Source organism: Platalea leucorodia (genome assembly GCF_965183815.1).
Source record: "Platalea leucorodia genome assembly, chromosome: 5".
NCBI classification, from domain to species: domain Eukaryota; kingdom Metazoa; phylum Chordata; class Aves; order Pelecaniformes; family Threskiornithidae; genus Platalea; species Platalea leucorodia.
In genome coordinates this window covers 13328015-13349665 of record NC_138827.1, presented here as the reverse complement: position 1 = coordinate 13349665, position 21651 = coordinate 13328015, and the positions used below count along the sequence as shown (strand labels likewise).

The 21651-nt window shown below is 43.8% G+C and overlaps 1 protein-coding gene across 1 annotated transcript in view; it reads left to right on the top strand.

Annotated features, from left to right (window-relative positions):
• The window catches only part of MAD1L1 (mitotic arrest deficient 1 like 1), a 380415-nt gene that overhangs the window by 242066 nt on the left and 116698 nt on the right, over positions 1–21651 (top strand). Inside the window, exon 16 of the mRNA XM_082311897.1 lies at positions 10679–10886. Within this exon, the coding sequence (XP_082168023.1) occupies positions 10679–10886 (208 nt within the window). The remainder of the gene's footprint in view (positions 1–10678; positions 10887–21651) is intronic.

Genomic DNA, 21651 nt, shown 5'->3' with positions numbered 1-21651 from the left:
AGCTGACCCCAACTGGCCAAAGGGATATTCCGTACCATATGACCTCATGCTCAGCATATAAAGCTGGGGGAAGAAGGAGGAAGGGGGGGACATTTGGAGTGATGGCGTTTGTCTTCCCAAGTAACCCTTACGTGTGATGGAGCCCCGCTTTCCTGGAGATGGCTGAACACCTGCCGATGGCAGTGGTGAATGAATCCCTTCCTTTGCTTTGCTTGTGCGCACGGCTCTTGCTTTACCTATTAAAGTGTCTTTATCTCAACCCACGAGTTTTCTCACTTTTACTCTTCCGATTCTCTCCCCCATCCCACCGGGGGGGGGGGGGGGGGGCGGGGGGGAGGGGATGCTGGGCAAGCGGCTGTGCGGGGCTTAGTTGCCAGCTGGGGTTAAATCACGACAACTTCTCAACAGTATTCTTAACCAGTTACTTCATTTGTATGGGAAAGTTGATAAAATGTTTTTTGAAATTCAGATCTATGGGAGTCAGCATTTCTCACCATGAAGTTAAGTCTTATCTCTGAAAAAGAATTTTTATAATTCAAACTATAAGTTCTTTGGGGCTGTTTTCAAAACCTATGTGCTTTTTCTTTTCAGTGTCTTTATCAGAGGTTTTTGAACCATCACAGGTCTCCTCTGCACGCTACTAGAGTGTAAATAATAGCAACTTTTTATGGACTTTGTTGTCTGGAAAGACAGGAATCCTTGACTTTAAAAACTAGTGTAGAAACCCCAGAATTCAAATCTTAAGGTGGTAACAAACCATCCTAGAGGAGACTGTGATTTTCTTCCATTTCAGTAAAAGGAAGAGCAGCAATTGAAAAGGACAGTGAACGTTTGAATGCATTTTTTTCTTTTAGATTATCCCAACTCCATGCCATTCCATGTCTTGCTGTCCTGACTCTTAACCTTCTTGTCACATTTGTTTGCATCCCAGACCTCATCTGAATGCCTCACTCAATGCAAATTATAGTCTTGCATACTCCAGGGGATAATGCGTTTGAAAGTGGGTATAGAGAAAAGATCTCCGTTTTAGAACTGTACCTGAAGGGCTTCAGCACCACTGGTGAGACATTTTATTTTATTACTCATTGCAGCAGTGCCCAAAATGTGCTACACGTTGTACCAAAAGATATGGTCTGGTGTTAGAGCAGTGTGATTAGGGTGATTAGAGCTTTTTCGTCTGCGATACATCCTAACTCCAACCGACTCTCTGTCTTATTGCTAATTTGCTGTAGATGCTGCAGTAAAAGAGGGCCATAGGGAGGAATATCAATAAGTACATGTAGTGTGGCAGATCAGCTCAGGAAGGGAAAGAAAAAGCCCTGTAGAAGTCTTTGTGGGAGGAGCAGCTGGTCCAAGTGTTGGAGGTGGCATTACTGATGGAGTGGGGAAGGTAATGTGGGATTACTCATGTCACTGCATGTGAGGGTAGGGATCTGAAATCTTTTGTGCTGGTGGGAACTATAGAGGCATTACTGGGGATGAAGAGGCATAACTTGGACTAACACAGATTATCTTCACCTTCGCTGTTCTGGAAATGGCTAACATGGGTGTTCAGGAGGCCATAGAAGAAGGATTGCCTGAATCAAGGTGTATGGACAACAGGTCACATCACTGGGGCAAGGAGAACGATCTTCCTGTTTTGGGGAAGAAGTAGCAGGAGTTGGACTAAGAACTCGCTAAGAGAAGGATGAAAAGGTTGCCCAAGTGAATTTCTGCTGCCAGGTTTCAGGGTTGTGCATGCTGCAGATGTACACACAAAGATGATGGAAAGAGAAATTTGGGAAAGAAAGTAGGGAACTGGCACGAGACCTGGTGGGAACAAGTGAGCCTTTGCCCAACATCCAGCACCTTCTGGTTTTTTCTTTTTTCCCCAACTGTTTCTGATTTTGAGTGTGTGCATACTGGCAAAGCTATGAGGAGCAGGTGGTGGTTGTTGCTTATTTGTTAGCTTGCTTTGTCTCATCTTTGCAATCCATTTTTGTTAATACAGCTCCTGTTCCAAGAGCTTTAAAGATCCCTTGGTGTAGTTATCTGCTGTGACAGAGGGAGGCGGGGCGGGTCAGCGCACTGCATGTTGTGCGCTGGGTACAGAGGGAATTCTTCGGGATGCGGTTTACTTTGGGTTTTACTCTAATCACTTTAACAAGCCTGAGCAAAGAAACAAAAAGAACAAAACCAAGAAACAAAATTTCCATTAAAATGGCATTTCCTGAGGTAGGAATAAGCTTTCTGAGACTGACTTGTACTGGGTGCAGAAATGCCTCCTATATCCTTTTGTAGGAGAGAGTTGAGTAACTGAAATTATTTAAAAAAAAAAAACAAAAAACCTTTTAAAGTAAAAATAAGATAAAGGTAGACCAGGAGAAGCTGCTCACCTGTATAGCCAGGCTGACTCAATAAGCTACTGCAGCAAGAGCTCTAGATGGGGACTTTGCATGCACCTTTCAGGTGATAAATTCCAATTTTGCCTTCCCACTGGTTTTTTGTTCTCCATCTTTGAGTAAAATTTCCAGGAGGTATTGATGCAGGACTAACAGCAGACATAAATGATGTAAATGCTGTACCATTACCTGTAAGCTGAAGATAAATATATTCAAAGATGACTTCTAGTGATTTGTGACTTCTCTGCTTTCATAATTCAGTAAAAGCAGCAGAGTATTTATTAGCTGTGTACAAAGTCCGTGTGCATGTGTGGCTGTGTTTACTCACAAATACCACATGTTTTTGGAAAAGCAAGACAGTAATTCCAGAAACCTGAAGCCTTGGGAGAGAAGTGCATTTCTGTTGCAGCTCGAACTGTGTAAAGGATCTGCGGTCAGGAGGAGGCACTGAATCCCAAGAATAAGCTTACAGGTCCCCAAAAACGGTGTCAGCCCTTCTAGCAGCGGAAGCATCAGAAACTCGGATTTTGCAGGAATTCAGTAGCTGGAGCCTGACATAGGGAGAGACGGTCCAGAGGCCTTGGGTAACATTTTGTCACAAAACGAAGACAGGAGGCAGTCACAGGTGGGACGGAGTAAGCAGCAACCCATGGTAGATCTGTACACTGGGGTTTATTTTAGAACCAATAATATCAGATGTTTTACCCCACATTGTTTTTTCACACAGCTGTTTGTTCTCTCCCCCACCTCAGTACTGCCTTCTCTCGGCTCAGCGCTCCTTCCCTGCAGGGAGATGGCTGCTGGTGAGGGATGGTTGGGCAGAAAGTCATGTCTGCTCGCAGTCACCACTCAGTCCTTGCTGGCCAAGGTCCCTGGGCATCCGCTGGCCTTCATCCTCATGCATCTCTCTGATCTCCAGGATCTTCCTCCACTTCCAGGATCTTTTCTGCAGACAGGATCGTCACCTCCTTCTTTCCAGACCCTCTTCTTTCTGAGACCACTTCTCTTTTTGGGAACCCTTCTTTTCTTTCTGAAACTCCAAGCCCCTGATTTTCCCAATCTAAATAATCTAAATCATTGATCAGCTTCTGATCAGCCTCCTAAGCAGTGATTCTGTCTCATGCCTCTCTATCTGTGGAGGATTCACGATGTGCCACTTTTAGTTTAGTCCAGGTCTTACCAAAATTAACAACTAGGCTGTGTTTGCAGCGAGCAAGTAGCAGGCTTCTGCTCAAGAGTTCAAAAATTCAATTTTGGACATTCACCACATGCATATACCCAATTATCTGCTGTGTGTTAGCGTTCACAATTTAAGCTACTTTTTGCCTACAAGAGGTAGCAAATGGTAGCAAGAGCATTCCCTGGCCAGTTGGATGCTTTTCAAACACTCCCCTTCCATCATCCCTCCAACTGATGCTTTATGATTTACAGCTGTATTTAAGAAACTTTCCCATCTGTCTCCTGCAGATAGATGCAGTCTTAATTTGGGATGTTCTTCCAGGGTAACTATTGACACATTATTCCTTTAAAGCTGATACAATCAACTATGCTCCTTAGATTGTTTCTATTTAAGTTCCCTGGTATTGAATAATGCATCCCAGTCCAGAAATGTTGGAGATTTTTCTCTTAAGAAGTCAGCATAGAAACAAATTCCTTAGCTAAGAAAGCAGCAGCATGTATTGCTTGTATTTGGGTGGTGCTCACTGTGTGCGAGAGTGGCACAAAGAAGAAATGGTCCTTTCCTTGAAGAGCTTCCAATCGTCAGCCTTTTCTCAGCAGGGGCAAGCACAATCTGTTGCATTGCAAGCGAGTAGCGATTAAACTCAGCTGTCCATATGCTCAGCCAGAATTTATTGTGCTGCTCAGAAATCACAATCTTTTAAGGTTGATAGACATCAAGACTATGAAAAAATAAGGCACTTAAGTGCACGTCAGCCTCGTCTATGGGTTTTCACTTCTTTGCTTTTAAATGCATTAAACAGGAGGAGCCTATGAGGATGCGAAGTCAGTTGAAAATCCTTGACAGTGCTTGCTGACATTGTATCCTGACAGTCATTGCCTCCTTGGGGCGTATGAACGTATGAATCATTAGTGATGTTAGATAAACGTATTCACAACAGTTGAGACTATTCCCTTTGCTACCAGTTCTACCTTCTCATTAGAAATATCTGCAGTAGATGAATAGATCTTAAATGGAGTTGTTAAGCACTGAATGTTTCATCAAATGTAAAGTAGTCCACATGGTTTTAAGTGCTTTATTCTTAACCTGTGGGCCTGTGAAAGTGAGTCGAGTAGAGAGAAAAGCTTTTATAGCTCCTGGAGAAAGACGTCCCTGAATTGGGACTGTGCAGTTTTCAAACAACCAGGAGGAGAGATGCCAGAAAAAGTTCAGCCCTTTTCAAGGTGCTGTCACTGGCAGCTTTCATTGTTCTTCTAAACAACTCCTCTTCTAAAGGAAAAGTTTCTGTTTTTCAGAGATTAAAGCAATCCTGTCTTCATTCATTGCTTCGTCACTTGACTGATTTTTCCCTAATGGGGAGATTACTTAGGAAGTTTTTGAGCTATAATTTCAACATGTAGACCAACATACTGACTGTTTGCCGATGATACAGTTTTAAAAAATGACACATAGCATCAGCACAATTATCTCCTTGGGCTGTTCTCTTCCCAAGCTGGGAGATGGAAGTGGGAAGGAAGGCAGCAGCATCTGACCTGAGCTGGTACCTCTGTTCTAGATGGCAAATTGGCCCTGTTGCAAATTCTCTTTTCCATAGTATTTTGTCAGAAAGTTTACTGATAGCCAGAGCCATACTAAATAGTTCTGCCATGTCCCAGTGTGTGCTTAGAGCATATTGCATTAAGACAATATTTGTGTGTTGCATCTGCGGTGGCTGTCTCACATAATGACTGTGCGATTGGGACAGAAGTGGTGGGATGGTTCTTCTCCGTGGTGGATGAGAGAGTTTCCTTTGCGCATACCCTGCGGCATGTGTCTGGAAGGCTGAGGATAATGCATCAAAACAACATTATTTCACAAATTGTAGAGCATATTAACACGTGGAGTCAACAAATCATCTCTGTAAAATGTCCGGTGCCCTTCTGAGAGCGCAAAAATGGTTTTGCTGCCTTAAGCACCAAATCAGCTAGTTAGCATCTTACTTTCCAGGAATGAATAATTCACTGTACTGCTAAGTGTCAACCAGACTTGGTTGCAATCAATCAAGGTATTTATTGCTTCCTCCTAAATTGAAGTTCTGTGTACATTTTTCTGACAAATCTGAATTACTGGTTCAATGTTATTCCTTGAAAGAAGAATCAATGAATGCCAGCAGTTCTCTCTAGTTCAAGTTATTTACTCTTCAGCATCTCTACAATTTCCGAATTTTAAAGTATTGGGAAAAAGAGGGGGTGCTGCTGAGAAACCAGCAGTAATGTATCATCTTTGCTCTCTGAGACACTGGCCATGATGTGTTGATGAGCAAAACGATCTAGCAAGTTATCTGCTGAATGAACTGGGGACAGGGTGGCATTTTAATGTTCTTTCCAACAAAGGGATTGTCTGTAGGTCATATATTGGTTGCATCCCCAAATGTCTCATTTTTCTATATAAAGGCACCATGAGCTTAAGTGGATTTGGTTGATTCTCACATTCAGGACAAGTTTCCAAACCTGAAGCACACTTTTCGTGTTTCTTGGAGAAACCAGGGATACATAACCGTTTGTTGCAAGATGCTTTTTAACTCAGTTAAGTGATACCTCCTTGCCTGTGTTGGTTCAGCACAGAAGCACCATCTGAAGCTGCTCCTGGGCAGTTGTTCTGGGAGTCCCAGCTCCTTTTCAAAGAGCGTGGCAGTCTCTTCTGTACCATGCCTTTCAAATGCCACTGTTTGGTCTTCCTCATCGGTGGCTCTGGTTTAGAAATGATTTTCTAAATGGGCAAATCTAGTTTAGGTCTTCTCTCCCAGTGCCTGAAACACCATTTTCCAGGCTTCTGTTGCAGAGCTGAAAGGACAAAATTCTGATCAGTAAGACTAATTTCTTGTGGGGGGGAAGCAGTTAACAGAGAAAACCAGCAATTTACATTTTCTAGAGCTAAAAGGATTCCAGAAGGAGGTTGGTTGCTTTTTTCAGTCCCTGGTTTCTTAACAGAATTAGGGTTTCTTCTTCAAATGCTAGTGAGATTTTAATGCTGTTTTGCTGTCTGTTATATTTAGCAGTTTCCAGCCATGACTCTTCCTAGAGCCAACCTAAGTCACTTCCAACCTTCAGAAATTTGGAAAAACACTCCAAACGATTGAAGTTGTGATACCATTTTGGCTGTCTGGTATTACATACACATGCATCTGATCCCTTTCATCAGAAATTGGCTCTGGTCTTCACCGTTTCCATGGAAAACTTCCTCCATTTGTTTGAAAATCCATAGATTTCAGTAAATTTCCCAGAGACTTAAGTAACTCTCTGCTTGGTGCAACTGTACAGTCTGGTGGTGAGGAGGGTCATCTCTGAAGACATGTTTTCTTTTCATTTTTGCCACGGTGCTGCTAAGGAGCCTCAAACTGGAGGCCGCATCTTTCCATACCTCTGCTCCCCTCATATACCACGTCTTCAGGCTTTGTTGTTTGGTTTTTGGGCTTTAGGTGGTAGTTTCTTGTGGGGTTTGTACAGGACCTAGCACACCAGGATCCCTGTCTCACTTGGTTTCTTTAGGTGTTACTATAATATAAACCAGCAACACTAATATTTTAGCTGTAAGGAGAAATGTGCTGGTTTGATGTGTGCTGTGTAGAATAAAGAGAAAGCTACTGCCCCTAGCCCAAAAACGTGAGTAGCATAGAAAATATGTTAGTGATCTCCCAGAAATGTTAAATGAGATGAATTCTGCCACAGCCTTCATATCACAGTGGCTTTTTAAGAGATTCACCTGTCTCAGTGTAGCTTCAGACTGACGTGCTCGTGAGCGCTGGTGAGCCCTGAAAATAAGGCTGAGTCCTAGTGCTGAGTTTTAGAGCATGATTTTTCAAGTGGACATGTTATAAAAGGAGAGGATAAATGGACTGAAAAAGCTATAAGAGCCATAGCACTGCAGCGTCGTGGCAGGGCTTTATATAAAGGCCGGAGAGATGTTTTAAAAGAGTAAATAACCTGCAAAATAAACAGACTAGCACAGGATGGGTTAAAGCAGTCCCAGCAGGAAGGTAGCAGCAGTCTCCAGGTTTGCATGGCTTTCCTCCACACTGAGATCCTTCTGCTGTCTCGTGCCTTTGCGTGAGCGTCTGCAGTGATGGTGCAGTATGAAAGCGCAGGCGATCTCTGTGCTGCGCGCTGGAGTCATCAAGGTGGTGGCAGCCAGGGCGAGGAGGCGTGATGTCTGCCTGACCTTGGCGCTGCGGCCAGCGAGGGAGACGGTGCCAGAGCTGCCCTTCACGGCTTGTCAGAAATACCACGGTACTGGGCTGCACAGGAGAAGCGGGCTCTGCAGCTCTGATTTTAAGGGCATCCTTTTGCCAGCCAGTGTAAACCCCATTGCAAACTTTGGGGTTGAATATCTTCCCTTGAAAGGCAAACACGAGAGTAAGGACTGCCCTGACCTGTCTGGAAGGGTCCTGAAATGCAAATAGCACGAGAAGTTAGATAGCTGCATGCGGAAACAGGTTTGTAAATGCCAGTGTGTTGCTGGGGAGAATATATCTAATAAGTTGGTGTTACAGCTGTCTTCATGTTCCCGCTGTTCAATATCTCCAAGATGCTGCATGTGGTCCCAGTCCTTCAGTTCTCTCCTAAATTTTTCTTGGCCAACGCTGTCAGTGGGATTATTTCTTCTCTTGGTCCTAATGGCCTGTCTGTCAGGTGCAGGCTGTTTGTCTCAACCTCCCCATGGAAATGGGGTCATGAAGCCCTGTTGCTGTGGGGCTGCAGGACAGTGTTGCCCTCCCAGGTGTTTCTGTAGGTCTCCTGAGCACCGCGAGGCTTGGGCAGTGTGAGAACATGCATCACCTGCCTGGTACGTGGCTGAGGACTGGAAGACCACGTACTCTGACTGCGGGGAATGCAAACAGCTAGGAAGGGTACCCAAGGTTTCTGTGCCTGGGCTTCCCCAGTTCTCTGGAGTGAGCTCCTTGGGGTAGGGCAGCCCTTTGGGGGTTCCCATGTCCTCCTGTGTTAGGGGGGTCCTTCCACCCCCTCTTGGCCTGCGACATACAGATACAGATATGATCTCCTTTTGTTTTTAACTTGTACTTACACCATGAAATAGTGACCGTCTCTTCTACCCAGATGGACAAATGTGGTTAAACTGGTTACTCACGAGGATCACCATATCGGTTTCTCAGAGTAGTTATGAGGTACAACTGTACCCCCTTTTTTTTTTCTCTCTGGGAAACACAGCAGTGAGAGCATCTGTTGGTTTCCAGGTACATTGATGCTTTCCATGCCAGTCGCATCGATTCAAGGTTTCCAGTTGTGCAGTTTTAAATTACATTTTTGGTGGTAGATGCAAAAGGCATTAACCTCGTATGCACCAGCACATGGACCCCATGCTCTTGACCAAAAGCACTTTTGAACTTCACTCCACATCTTCTCCCAGATCTAAATTGCTCTTCCCCTTTGCCTACATAACTGCCGGCGTCCTGCCAGCCTCAGCTTTGGCTGCTTCTTCTCCACTGGGGCCCATCTGCCTGGCATGGCCCTGGGAGCCATCTGGCAGAGGCGGAGCCAGCCTTGGGGACCGCAGGGGAGCCGCGAGCACCGCAGCCCCTGCACATCACTGGCTGCACCGCTGCACCCAGACCCCAACATTGCTCACGGGCACCTGCGTCTCTGTGGGTGAGCACACCTCTTCCAGCTGCCTTCTGCCCAGCTAATGTCTAGAAAGTGAGGTTTTAAAGGAGAATTTCGGTATGGTTCCCGCAAGAGGGCACTGGAACAGCTGTGAGATGTAGCAAGCATCGCATGTGAAACATAAAAAGTGCCCAGCTGGCCCTTACCTGTGGTCCATCCAGCCCAGAAGAGCATCTCTGACCACAGTGATGGAAGATGCTCATTTGGGAGAGCCCACAAACTTGGCCACACTCCCCAGCACTTTCCTAGCAGCCAGAGATGCTGGAGGATGCGCCCCTGCCCTCCCCTGTCAGGGTCCAGTTATGGAGCTGTTGTCCATGAATTTGTCAAACCCTTTTTTGAACCAGTGCTGCATCTGCTGCCAGGCTCTGGGGCGGCGAGTTTCAGCAGTTCATTCCCTGCTGTGGGCAGAGGTGCTTTACAGTATGTGGGTGGAGTATTTTCAATAAAAGATGTTTGGAAATGGGATCTTCTGGGGTCTCTTACCAGCAATGACCAGCAATTCAGGATGAAGTTGCTCAGTCTCTGCTCTGGTTTGCATGAAAAACCCCCACATAAAGTTCTAGCATGTCTTTAATGAAAATGAAATAATAAAATTGGGATAACATCTACCTCATGCTGCTCTTGAGGGTTAATTAATGTTTACAAAATCACTTTAGGTCCTGAGATTTAATTGAAGGAAAAATATTACCATATAAAATGCCTCTTTATGCAGGCGGTACTATAGGGTTTCAGCTGGGCAGAGTGCCTTGGAAGCCAGCATTAGCACATGCTTTACTACTTTTATGGTCATGAGGCTTCCTGTAGTTTATATGAAAATTGTCTCTCTGAAATCACAAATGTAACATCAGTGTTTTCCTCTCACTTTGAAAGAATATTAATTTGCTATCTTAGGACTTGACTGACTATTTAAACTACTATAAATACAACTCACCTCTGAGAAAAAAAGTATAAAATGAGATATCTGTTCACTTGCTTGGGATGAGCTGATACAACTTGCTAATGACTCCACCATTGGAGTCATATGGACGTTGCTGGCTCATACGAGTAATAAATTAGGCTAGTACTGGGTGTCCTGCTGTAGTTTAAGGGTGTATCTGTGTGTTCATGATAATCTCCTGCTATCAAGAGATTTAAAATACAGCTATAAAACTTCATGTCTGGAGTTAAATTTAACTGTGGAGGTGTCAGCCAGGGAGCAAGCTCTGTTGAGTGGGGTTTTTTGGTGGTGGGTTTTGGTTTGGTTTTTTTTTTTTTTTTTGGAAGAGGGATTAGCAAGAGAAGGAAAAGCAATACTATGTTTGGCTGACTTCAACTGTTGGAATAAAACATTATCACTGCATAAGTGTCCCTTTTTCTGCTGTAACATTTTTCGTCTTCACACAAGGAGTGGTACAGGTTGGGTGAACTTGGATGTTGGATCAGTTACTCAATCTGCTTCTGTTGTTTCTGCCACACAGGGTGACTATGACCCCAGCAGAACCAAAGTTCTTCATTTCAGCATGAACCCAGCAAGCTTGGCCAAGCAGCAGCGCAAAGAGGAGCAGCAGCAGCTCCAGGAGGAGTGTGAAAGGCTGAGGGAGCTGGTGAGGGTGCTCGAAGGAGGCGGCTCCCTCCCTGGGAATTTGGAAGGAGTTGGGAGTTTTCAGTCACCACAAGAAATTGCAGGTAGGCTGCTGGCTTCTGGTCATGAAGATGCACTTACTCATCCGTACTGCCAGAGGAACTGACTGCAGAAGCAGATGGAGACATTGCAGACAGTGTGTTTGATGGAATGGTTATAAGGAAAATTAAAAAAGCTGGGTTGATGCAGGAGAGAGTGAATGTGTGGTGGCAATCCTGTGGCAGTTTGGTACAGAGGGTAGGTGGTAAGGATAAATAATAATAATCCATATCATTTGCTCATGATAAATGAAATACCAATACAACAGCCTTCATAGGCTGGTGCTGCCGATGGAGTAAAAGGAAATATTTTATTCCTTTCAGGGCTGGTTTAGCCCTTGAGGTAGTACAGACAGCAGGAAATAACTTTCATAGCTGCAGGGAAGCAAGTGGTTGAAATCTTTTCAGACCTGGCTTAAAACAAATTAATATTGTTTATCAGTGTATATGTGCCCCATTAATCACAGCTCCACTCAATACTCCATGAAAATAGAGTACATCTTTCACCAAGCTAAATACATTTCACAGAATCTGTGGCTCTCCTCCAGTACAGTCTGTCTTCCCTTCACATACCTGAACGAGACTTTTTAGTACAGTAACCCCAAAGTCAACACTTCCAGTCATGCTCTCAGACTCTGTAAATCAAGGTAAGGACATCAATAAAATGTGACCCATCGCCTACAACATTGTGAGGGGACCAGGCAGATTCTAGTTATGCTGCAGAGCCCAAGAGGTCTTACTGCTGTAACTCTCTTGCATGTACCTTGCCCTCAAAATAAAAGAGGGTAAAGCTTTTCTCAAAGGCCATGTGTGTTAGAGACTGGAGAACCACAAAATGGCAGAGCCCTGTTTTAAAGAAATACACAGAAGAAAATGTCTTTCGCTGTTATGACACCAAAATTCTCTGAAAGTAGCTTGCTTGTTCTCCCATTGCTCAAACAATAGTACTTTATTACTGCTAAGAATGTGTTTGTTTCGGCATCTCATAGTGGATTATGGTACTATATAGCCTTAAAAATACGACGGTGAGAAGTGTAGATGGGGTAGTTTATAAAGTGAAGAGCTGACTGGATGTTAGAGGTACAATGACAGTTTGTCACTGTTGTTAGTGGATGCTCTAACAAACGCATAAGCATTAAACACTTCCTGAACGTTTAAGGAAGGCTGCCTTTGCCCGTAGGAGCTTCCAGTCTAAGACCCTGTTGAGACTCAAGCAGTTCTTGGGGATAGTTCTTGCATTGCAATTTGAATTTGAAATGCACTGGTTTTTAAATTACAGCAGATGCTGCTGCCCAGCGCCCTTGTCTGTCGTTATGCCCCCGAGTAGCCTGGCACATGTAATGCTGCAGATCCATGCAGCTGACAGTGCCCCTCAAGCCCAGCGGGGAGAGCACCAGTCAGGGGCAGAGAGGATGCAGAGGTGAGGTCAACTCTGTGTCTCTGCCGCTGAGGAATGAACCTCTGGGGTATCATCTCCAGTAATTAGACCATTTCTTCTGGGGGAATGCGTTTCTCACGCATGCCTCCTGTGATTTGTTATTCATAATTATTATTCTGCTGCCTTTGACGCAGTTGCTTTTAGCTGTTTGTGAGGCACTTCTGTGCTGGGTTGTTACCAGGTTTGTCTTTAGCTTATGAGAGATGCATTTTTAAAGCTGTTTTCTCTTCTGCCTTTGATTCCAACAGGAAAACAAACAGCTCACTGGGTTTCAGGGTGTTTCCAGCCTCTCATGTATGTGATGCTTTTTTTCCTTTTGCCCCAGTCCTGTGCTGTATCATTCTGACTTCTGGTCACCAACTCACATGGGAGAGAGCATCAGTTGCAGAGCCTAGCAGGGCGGGAAATACTTCAGTGTCATTTATCATAGTCACAGGAGGGCCCTTTGCATTCTCAGAGTGCCTGTAAGTGCATATGGAAGTGGTTCATGTAAACAAAATGGGAAAAAGAGCTGTAAGTGAAGGATTCAGAAGCCCTGTGGATGACTGCCTTTGAGACCAGGGCATGTGTATAGTAAGACAGGTTTTATGGGAAGATCTTGGTTTTTTTCTTGTATTTTATGTACTCATCTGCATCACTGTCATGCACGAGGAATGTTGCCATAAATAGTCCTAAACCCTCCTTTCTGCTGCGGGAGCATTCAGCAATATGGTCTGATGATGAAGACTGTGTATATTAGGATGTGCAAGAGATGCTGAGGATGTTATGGCACTGACTGCAAGGTTAGCAGGCATATCTGAGCTGGCTTTAAATTAGCCAGATGAATGCCAGGTTTGGCCTTTTTGCTGAGGCAGGGTAGAGCTCCTGGTGGGTTAGGGGACAGCTCATCAAGCACGCCGTGCAAGCTGCATCCATTTTTGCATTGAGCCTATCCTGCTTAGCTCACGCAGCATCCGCAGTGTGGATGCAACAGCTGTTCCAGGAGTGGTTTAACAACATGGATTCACGTGGCCAGAAAACTTACACTGTCTCTCTCTGGATAAGAAATGGAAGATCCAGCATTTGCTGTTTTCTCAGGATCTCAACAGCTCTGCCCACAGGAATGGCTGCCATATGCCTTCCATTTTAGTATATTTTCAAGGTGTGAAATGGGGAGCATGTCCCAGAAACTCCCTCTGCTCTGTTTGTCACTGTGCAATTGGCTGCCTTGGGGAGGGAGGTTTATTGTGCATAATAAGGGAGCAGGTTTCAGTGAGGTTTGTGGAACTGTTTCTGTACAAAAATAACATGAATTAGAATTTTTCTTGCACCCCTTTCTGTCAGGTGCAATACCCATATGTCTGTTTATCCATCTCACTCGTATGACACATGCAAGAGGCAAATTCAGCTCTCTGAGCTTTTGAGGTGGGAGGTCCCTCCTGTCAGAGTTGAATGGGATGAAGGGAGACCGAGGACAGAGTAGGAAAAGTGTGAATAAAATCTGGGAAGACAACAAAGGTCATACGTGGTTTTGTATTTTGCCTTTTGACAGATAGAGGTAAATGTAAGATTTTATTGTCCCATTTTGCCATATACCCTGAACGGCTTATTGGCAGAGGTGAGGGATTTGGGTGGCCTCTAGCCGGTCAGGTTTGCTGTGTTCAGCAAGCTTATGTGATCTGCAACAATTATGCTTAAGGTTCAAAGAATTATAATTATACCAACCAAAAAAAGGCATTAAGGACAATGATGTTGATGGTTTTGATAATAATGTATTGGCCATTATTAAATTCGGTCATTGGACTGGAGTGCAGTACGTTTTTTCTGATCATGGTTCCGACTCCTGGATAGGTAATAAGGAAATTATTACTGTGGACATTAAAGCTCATTAAGTGTGACTCTATTAAAAATCAAGGTTATGCTGGACTTTAAATCTCTTTGAGCATAACCGCTGGAGGCTGCAGCACAACCTGGCAACTTGCCACGTAGTTCAGTGGTCCTTTCCTCTCATTTATGCCGTAATAGTCTCTATTAAAATGGGTACCAGGGCTATTGCAAAGGAGAGGTTTGAACAATGTGAGATATAACAACATGCCGTCCTTTTTCAAAGTATAAATTTGCACGCGGGGTTTTGCGGTATTAATGGGGCAGATCTGTGGCAGCCGCATTACGGGCATGGGCTGTAACTTTATGGGTGTTTTGTTTCTCTCCCGGTGGCTGCCCGGGACTGGGTTGTGTAAGAGGAGAGTGCACCAAGGTCAGGCTGCCAGCTGGGGAGAGGCTCCGAGTCCTCCTGTCTCTGAAGCAGGGATGCAGATTGTAACAGCTTTGGAAAGGTGGCACAGGGCGTCACTGCCCAGACTTGGAATCTGTTCCAGTTCTGCTTTTCTCTTTCTCATATTCTTCACACCTTCCCTTCCCTCCCCACCCCCCTTTTTGTATTTCAGTATTTCAGGATGCATCTTCTTCTTTTTTTTTTTTTTTTTCCAGCTCCATAGCTTTTCCTGTTTTATCTTGTTTCTCTCCAGGCCATTTCTGTTTAGATCTTCCTTTTTTGCCTTGTCTGGTCCTGGTGGACCTCTTGATTTTTCTTTTCTGGCACTGCTAGAGATGGAGTTCAGTCTTAGTTGCAAGCAAATAGGTAGGAGGCAGCTAATGGGGAGCTGACAGAATTAATGACTTGTGCATTGTAGCAAAGCATAGGTAGAAATGAGAATGCTTCAGGTGCTGATTATTTCCATTTGTGTTCTTATCTTAAAAGTGATATGTTTGAAGGTAGGAATAGAATGACCTGTGGAAGCTGGGTCCTGACTAAAGAATGCAGTGAATCAAATTTTCCATGAGCTCTCATGATTTATTGCTGTCCTGTAGGTACAGTGGAGCGTTTCCTTCTTTCATGCAGCCTCTCCCTGTGAGAAAGAGGAAAAGTGCTTTCAATATTCTTTCTGTTGAGAGACAGGCTGGTACCTCTACCAAGAAAGAGGATGGGGAAATCAACTCTGATTTCAACCATCTGTGGAGAATTTTGGAAATGAACTATTTTCCTGAACATGATCCCACCAAAAAGGAAAGCTACTCATCCATCTCAATGATTTCAGTGTCCTTTTTCTCTTATTAGGGAAAACTAGGAAAAGGATGAAGGACTGGGGAATCTCACTCTAAGGCAGGTGTTTGACACTAAAAAAGATGCTGCATCTGGTGTTCAGCAGAGGCTGTCTCCAGCATCACTGCCATGTCAGGGCCTTGTAAAAATGTAATTAATTGGAATTAAATGGGGTAATGAATTAATATTAAAACAACCTAATCTTTTTGAAGTGACAAGCCAGAGATGGTAAAATTTGTCACTGTCCCAGCATGCTTGTGCTACTGATGAATGTGTTTCTGAGTACAGAAGGTGACAGAAAAGGAGCAGGTGGAATTTAAAAGTTGCCGTTCACCATCCACAGTTGGCTGAGCTGTTGGTGCTTGGAAGCCTTGGTGCTTCCTACCATCTGTGTGTAGGAAATCCACACATAATGAGGGCTGCACCTGCAAATGAACCTCGAGTCCACCTGATGAAGGATTTTTCTGTGACCTTAGTTGTTGGTGGGTGTGCGTCTGCTAGCGCAGCATCCATATCTCACTTTGTGCTGATGACTCCCAGCATCTTGCTGGTCAAACAAGGTTGGACTGGGTGGGTGCATAGAGGGCAGCTCTTCTTTGGTCATGTAATGCCTCTTCCTAAAGCAGAAGAAGGATTCATTAGGTGACACTTCTCTCAATGATGTTTAACATGCCAATTCTCTTCAATTTGTACTGAAGGAATTACCTTACTAAAGTGAAGGTCCAGGGCATTTGCCGTCTTCAAATGTTAAGGGATTTTTGGTAAGAGCATGATGTTAGCCTTTGCCTGCCTGTATTTCAATGAAAGTAATTGCTTTCTGCATATCCCCGTTTCTTCTGAAGTTTATAAAGAGCTTGTCTTTGCCTCTGGTGTTTTGCTGTGCACTGATGAACTTCTGTCCTCTTTTACTCCAGAGATAGGCCACATGTTCTTGATGGGGGAAGAAATCATTCCCTACTGCTACCTGCATCAGAAATGTCACATAGCTTTAATGTGCAAAACACAAATGATATGGAAAGTAGCACACCGGACAAGTGTTATTAGCAGCAGTCCTTGGGAGCTGCTCTGCCTGACCCGCTCCGAGCCGTCCTGCCTTCCCGTGCTGACTCTGCAGCTGAAGAGCAGTGCCTCCTTGGGGCAATCCCCTCACCTCTCAGCTAGTTATTATCATTATTGTTTTTATGGTGCTAGTTTCTCTGCTGCAAGACATTTAGACCAGTCTGGGACATGAATAGTATATTAAGACTGGGAATAAGCAGGTAGTTTAAACAGAGCTTACTTTGATTTCCTTCCTTATCATCCATATCCCTTTGTCCCAGCCCAGCACTATAGGTAATGAGGTGGGGCTGCTAAATATACCTGTTTTCTTAAAAGACTATAGCCAAGTCGGGACCTCCTGTACTCCAGTATTGCCAGCGTTACAGTAGTTGGTGGCAGAGTCTATAAAACCCTTTTACATTACAATGATGTCAATAGATTTGGGCAGTCTAGCCACAAGGGGAAGATACCTTGAAGCATTCATGTGTCCTGATTCAGCAACAGTGTGGCCTTTGATTGTAAATGTTCTGCACTACTGAAGTCAGAGCAGGCGTGTATAAAGAACTGGGTTTCCTGGCTTGAATGAAAGTATAGTACCTCAAGAGAGCTGAAAGAAATGTTCCCAGGTTAAAAAAAAAGTTGCTTTTATCATATATAGCATTTGTCATCCAGATAGATTCCCAAGTTTTTTTGGAGATAACACAGATAAGAAGTCATGCAGCACTGAATATGTTGAAAACAGTGTGCCCTGCCTGTGGCAGCATGCCATGAGTCTGTTAAACAACCAGAGAGACTTGCCCCGGAGCATGACTTAATCTGTGTGCTGTGAACGGTTGGGACACGAGCGGGCAGACAGGGGTTGCTGACCGAACAAACCCCCGAGGATGCCTGAAGCCTGCAGCTTCTTGTGAAACTGTGATGGGAGGTGCCAGTGAGACATTGCTGGGGCTTTTAGACTCCATCTGCCGTCCAGGGAGCCAGAGGTTTGTAATAAATCCTGCAACGTAGTTCTGTTGTAGCTACTGAATGTGTAAAACTTGGTGTCAGTCAAAGGTTACTACCCAGACTGTACTTAGCCTTCACAAAGAGCAAAAGAGCTGCAGGTTTTCTTCCTGGCCCCTCTTTTCCACCCAGTTCACGTGTGGAGTTTCTGGAGGCCTCGGTATTTCTGCTTTTGTAAGAGGCAGCCTGTGAACCTGCATAATACCTCTGTATAGATCCAGTAATTCCTACAAGGGTTTTGTTTGTGTTTTTTTTTTTTTTAAAGCATCTCCTACCCTCTTGCTAGGCACTGTGTAGAAGTTCATTACAAAATATTTAGTAGTAGCAGAAGCCTTGCTCCGGAGGAAATAAAGCCACTTTACCAAGAAAGAAATAGTAAAATAAGTTGGGATGGAGAAGGAAATGGAAAAGAAAATGAAAAAGTATATGTGATGAGGGGGACCAAATTTAAACACTGAACTATGAGAATATCTACAGTGGTTTCTGTCTGGGCTCAGAGATCCTGCCTTGAATCTAGGTGTAATGGAAATAAGTAGCACCACAAGTAAATACGGCTGGGGTGAAGGTTGCTTGTTTCCTAGGCAGGTGCATTTTCCTTATTCAGTGCTGATGCAGTAAAGTGGTGTTACATCGGAGAAGGAAGAGGTCACCTTTGCTGAGGTAGACGGGAAGGTTAGAGGTAGGTAATGGCTAGGTGGCAAGGTTAGAGGTAGCTTCTGGAACCAGATAAGTCAAGAGAAAATGTGTGGAGAAACCTGGGCTGGCAGGGAGTATTCTGTCTTTTGGCTTACTCTGTATGTGGCTTTAGAGGAGAATTGTTGATAGAAACAGCATTTTTAAGGCTGCTGACTTGGGTTTCAAGTTCTCAGTCATCAGTAGCTGAGTGAAACATGAAGTAACCGTGAGGATGAATTGTTCGCACTACCGGGCACGTCCCTTCGAGTCCCCAGAAGTAGCTGTGCTCCTCCATCTATAATCAGGGGCAGTTCAGAGCCTTTGCAAGAAGAGAAGTCAATGGGTAGTGGAAGGACCTGAAACCTTCCTCCTCCTGTGTTTTAACCCCTTCCCACCTGCCAGATCCCTATAAAACACCATCAAATTTGTACCATACGGAAACTGCCACATTGCAGATAGCACCCTTCATGAATGTAGCTCTCCTACATCCCTCTGCTTCTTCTATATCCCTCTGTGCTGATGGTTTCTTTATCAACCAGAGACAAGCCAACAGGCTGTTGAGCTTTATGGGTCTTGGTAAACATTCGCAGTTGTGTTTTCTTGCTTGGGTATTTGAGCTCTTGTTATTTGGTTGTTGCCTTCTTGGTGGCTATGTAGCAGTCAGGATGCTCCTGCTAGATCTCTCCAGTCCAGCATTTCTTCTGAAGGGAAGGAAATGCAGTATAATCTGCAGCTGCCCTTTGGGTCCTGTGGGGTTGTGCTATGAGCTGCCTCTTACAGCAGTTTGCATCACAGAGCAGCTTTTGATTAGGACCAATGTGCCATAAGGCCTCTGGATGTACACAATTGAAAATGCTCTTTCATTCATCAGCAGGACTGAGAAGAAAGGCTTGTGCTGATGTCTCAAATTCAGGCCAACACGATTTCCCTGACATGAGAAAAACCAGCCTGCCAGTGTGACAGAGCTTGCCGGCAGGGGAGAGCCTCAGATCTCTGCTCTGCATCATGTCAATGTATTGTTTCTCCTGGAATTAACGCTTGATGCCTTTGTGAACGGTAGAGAGTAGTGAAAATCTAGTAGAGGAACTTTGCAACGGGTGTCGCGGTTACCAGGAACATCTTGAAAAGCCTTGTGCTGGCAAGGTGAGTGTCCCCTTGGTTGGGGATGTTTATTAGATTCAGGAAAGATGACAGAAATGGGAAAATACTGAACTTATTTACACTTTCCCTCTCCATACTGTCCAAGATGGCAGTATTCTTGTTATGGCAGGTTCATAACGGGAAAAAAAATTACTGAATTTGCTGGTTTTCTCTGGAGTCCTCATTTCAATTTCCACTTATACGTGGCCGGGAGCTGAAATCTGACTGTCTTCACAGAATAAATAGGGACTCCTTAACACTGAATCCCAAATGAGGTGGGGTGAATGTGTAGAGACTGAGAAATAAAGTATCTCTACTTGTTCCACATTTTAAAGGGGAAACATGTGCAACTAATATTCAGAAGGTGAAGGATAACTTTTTGCATGGGCTGTTTTTCTGGTTTACCTACCTGTCTCTCTGTGGGAAGCTGTTTTTCCTGGGAAATACTGTTTTCCAGTTGTGTTCCCAATTTTTGTTTTCACTTACTCTGATTATTTAGGGGCTGTAAATGAAGCAAAATAAGGCTGTTTCAATATTCAAGAGCAGCGGCTGTATTTAAGAAGTTTATATTTGATGAGTAAGTTGATGACATTGCATTATGTGAATTTGATGTGCAAACTTGTCACTAAAGTGTAAACATAGTGACAGCAGGACCAGCAATTCCCAGCCTAATCAAGTAAGCCAAGTAACACATTCTTTGAGCTATGGAGTAATAGAGACTGATTTACATATTAAAATGAGAGAAGCTACACAGATCCAACAATTAAGTTGATATTTTAATTGCATAAAAGTCAGGAGATTCAAAGTTATGTTTCCTGCATCATTTCATTTGTCACTCACATATATTTGTAGTATTTTCAATGACTTTTTTTGGTATGAAACTAATGTGGATTAAAATACATGAAATGTTGGCCATGGAAGAAAGGAGAGCTTTGGAATTGCTGGGTTAGAAAGCAGACTAAGAGAATTGAGAATTTCTTGGTCTGTTTAAAAACAGTACAAACAAATTTCAGGTAATTTCTTTCTTAATATTCTGGAAGACATGTTGGGAGGGAGGGGGAGTGAGCTATATTCAAATGCGATGGAAAAAATTCCCGTTGATCTCAGTAGACCTTGAATTATATCCTTAACTTCTTGTTTTCTTTTTAAGGAATAAGCTTTATTTAATTGCAAATTCACACAAATGCCCTAGTACCACTAAGAATTACATCAATATATGGATTCTGTCCTTGGTGTTTATGCTGGTTTCACAGTACTGATCTTGCATTCAGATAAGCACGCACATATACAGCTACCCTTATCTCCCCATGCTGATGTTCTGATATATGAATGCTTGTTCCCTGTGCTCACAAAAAGCTATTCAGATGCCAAGTCTGACGATTTTTTTATAATCCTTCTTTGAATTAGACTACAAAAAGAATGTGTTTGAAAAGGTTAACTAATGGATACACTTTTCTTCCTGATGAGGAAAAGAAAAATGGTGAAGTACTGAAAAATGGTCAAGCAGAGTTTTGATCAGGCTTTTCTAATCAAATACATTCTAGGCTGTGAGCAAGTAGGAGAAATGTTAATCCATAGTGGATTTATTTGGAATGGAGAACATTTATTTGGAAAGCAATCAGCGTATAAAAGCAGACACTTGTAATTACTTTGCCATCTTAATCATGCCACTGACATCAATACTATGATGTGATAACGTTGTGATAGCCTTTTGAATGTGGTGCTGACATAAGAATACCAATAGGAAGGGAGAGAAGCCTCTCTTAGTATCTTCACACCTAGCAGCCTGGTTTGCTAACATCCAGGTATTCTGGGCAGCTTGTCCAGTGGTTACTAATCACACACTATCCTAAAGAAGAAGGCGTAAGACCATCTCAGCTCGTTTGGAAAAAAGCTGGCACCTTGCAATCCCCTTGGGAATTCTCCAATGGACAGTACAGCGGCTGGAGCGCTGCCGTGATGAGCTCCCGGCATGGCCCAGATCACTAAGTAGATGGCAGCGTTCAGCATGGTGCTGGCTTTGGTGTGGTCATCTCACACTTCTGGTGTGACTTTGTGCCAAGGAGGCGAAGGCATGGGGTTAAATCGTAGCAAGTCTTAAAACTCAGGGGAAGGTCATGCCTGTCCATGAGGGATTTCTGAGCCTCTGGAACAATCCATTATTTAGACTGAACTAAAGCTAACCAGTGTGGTTTATGTAGCAGCTGATGCAGTCTTCACTCGCTCAGTGTTTCCATGTTTTCTTCATTTCAGTACCAGGTTAATCTGCCATGATCTCCAGTTAGAAAGCAGTAAGTCAATCCAATCTCCATTAGGGAACAGCGTATTCATTCTTATCTACAACCAGCTCCAGCTTGATGGATGAAAATCAGACAGATGAAAAGCTGGTTGAAATC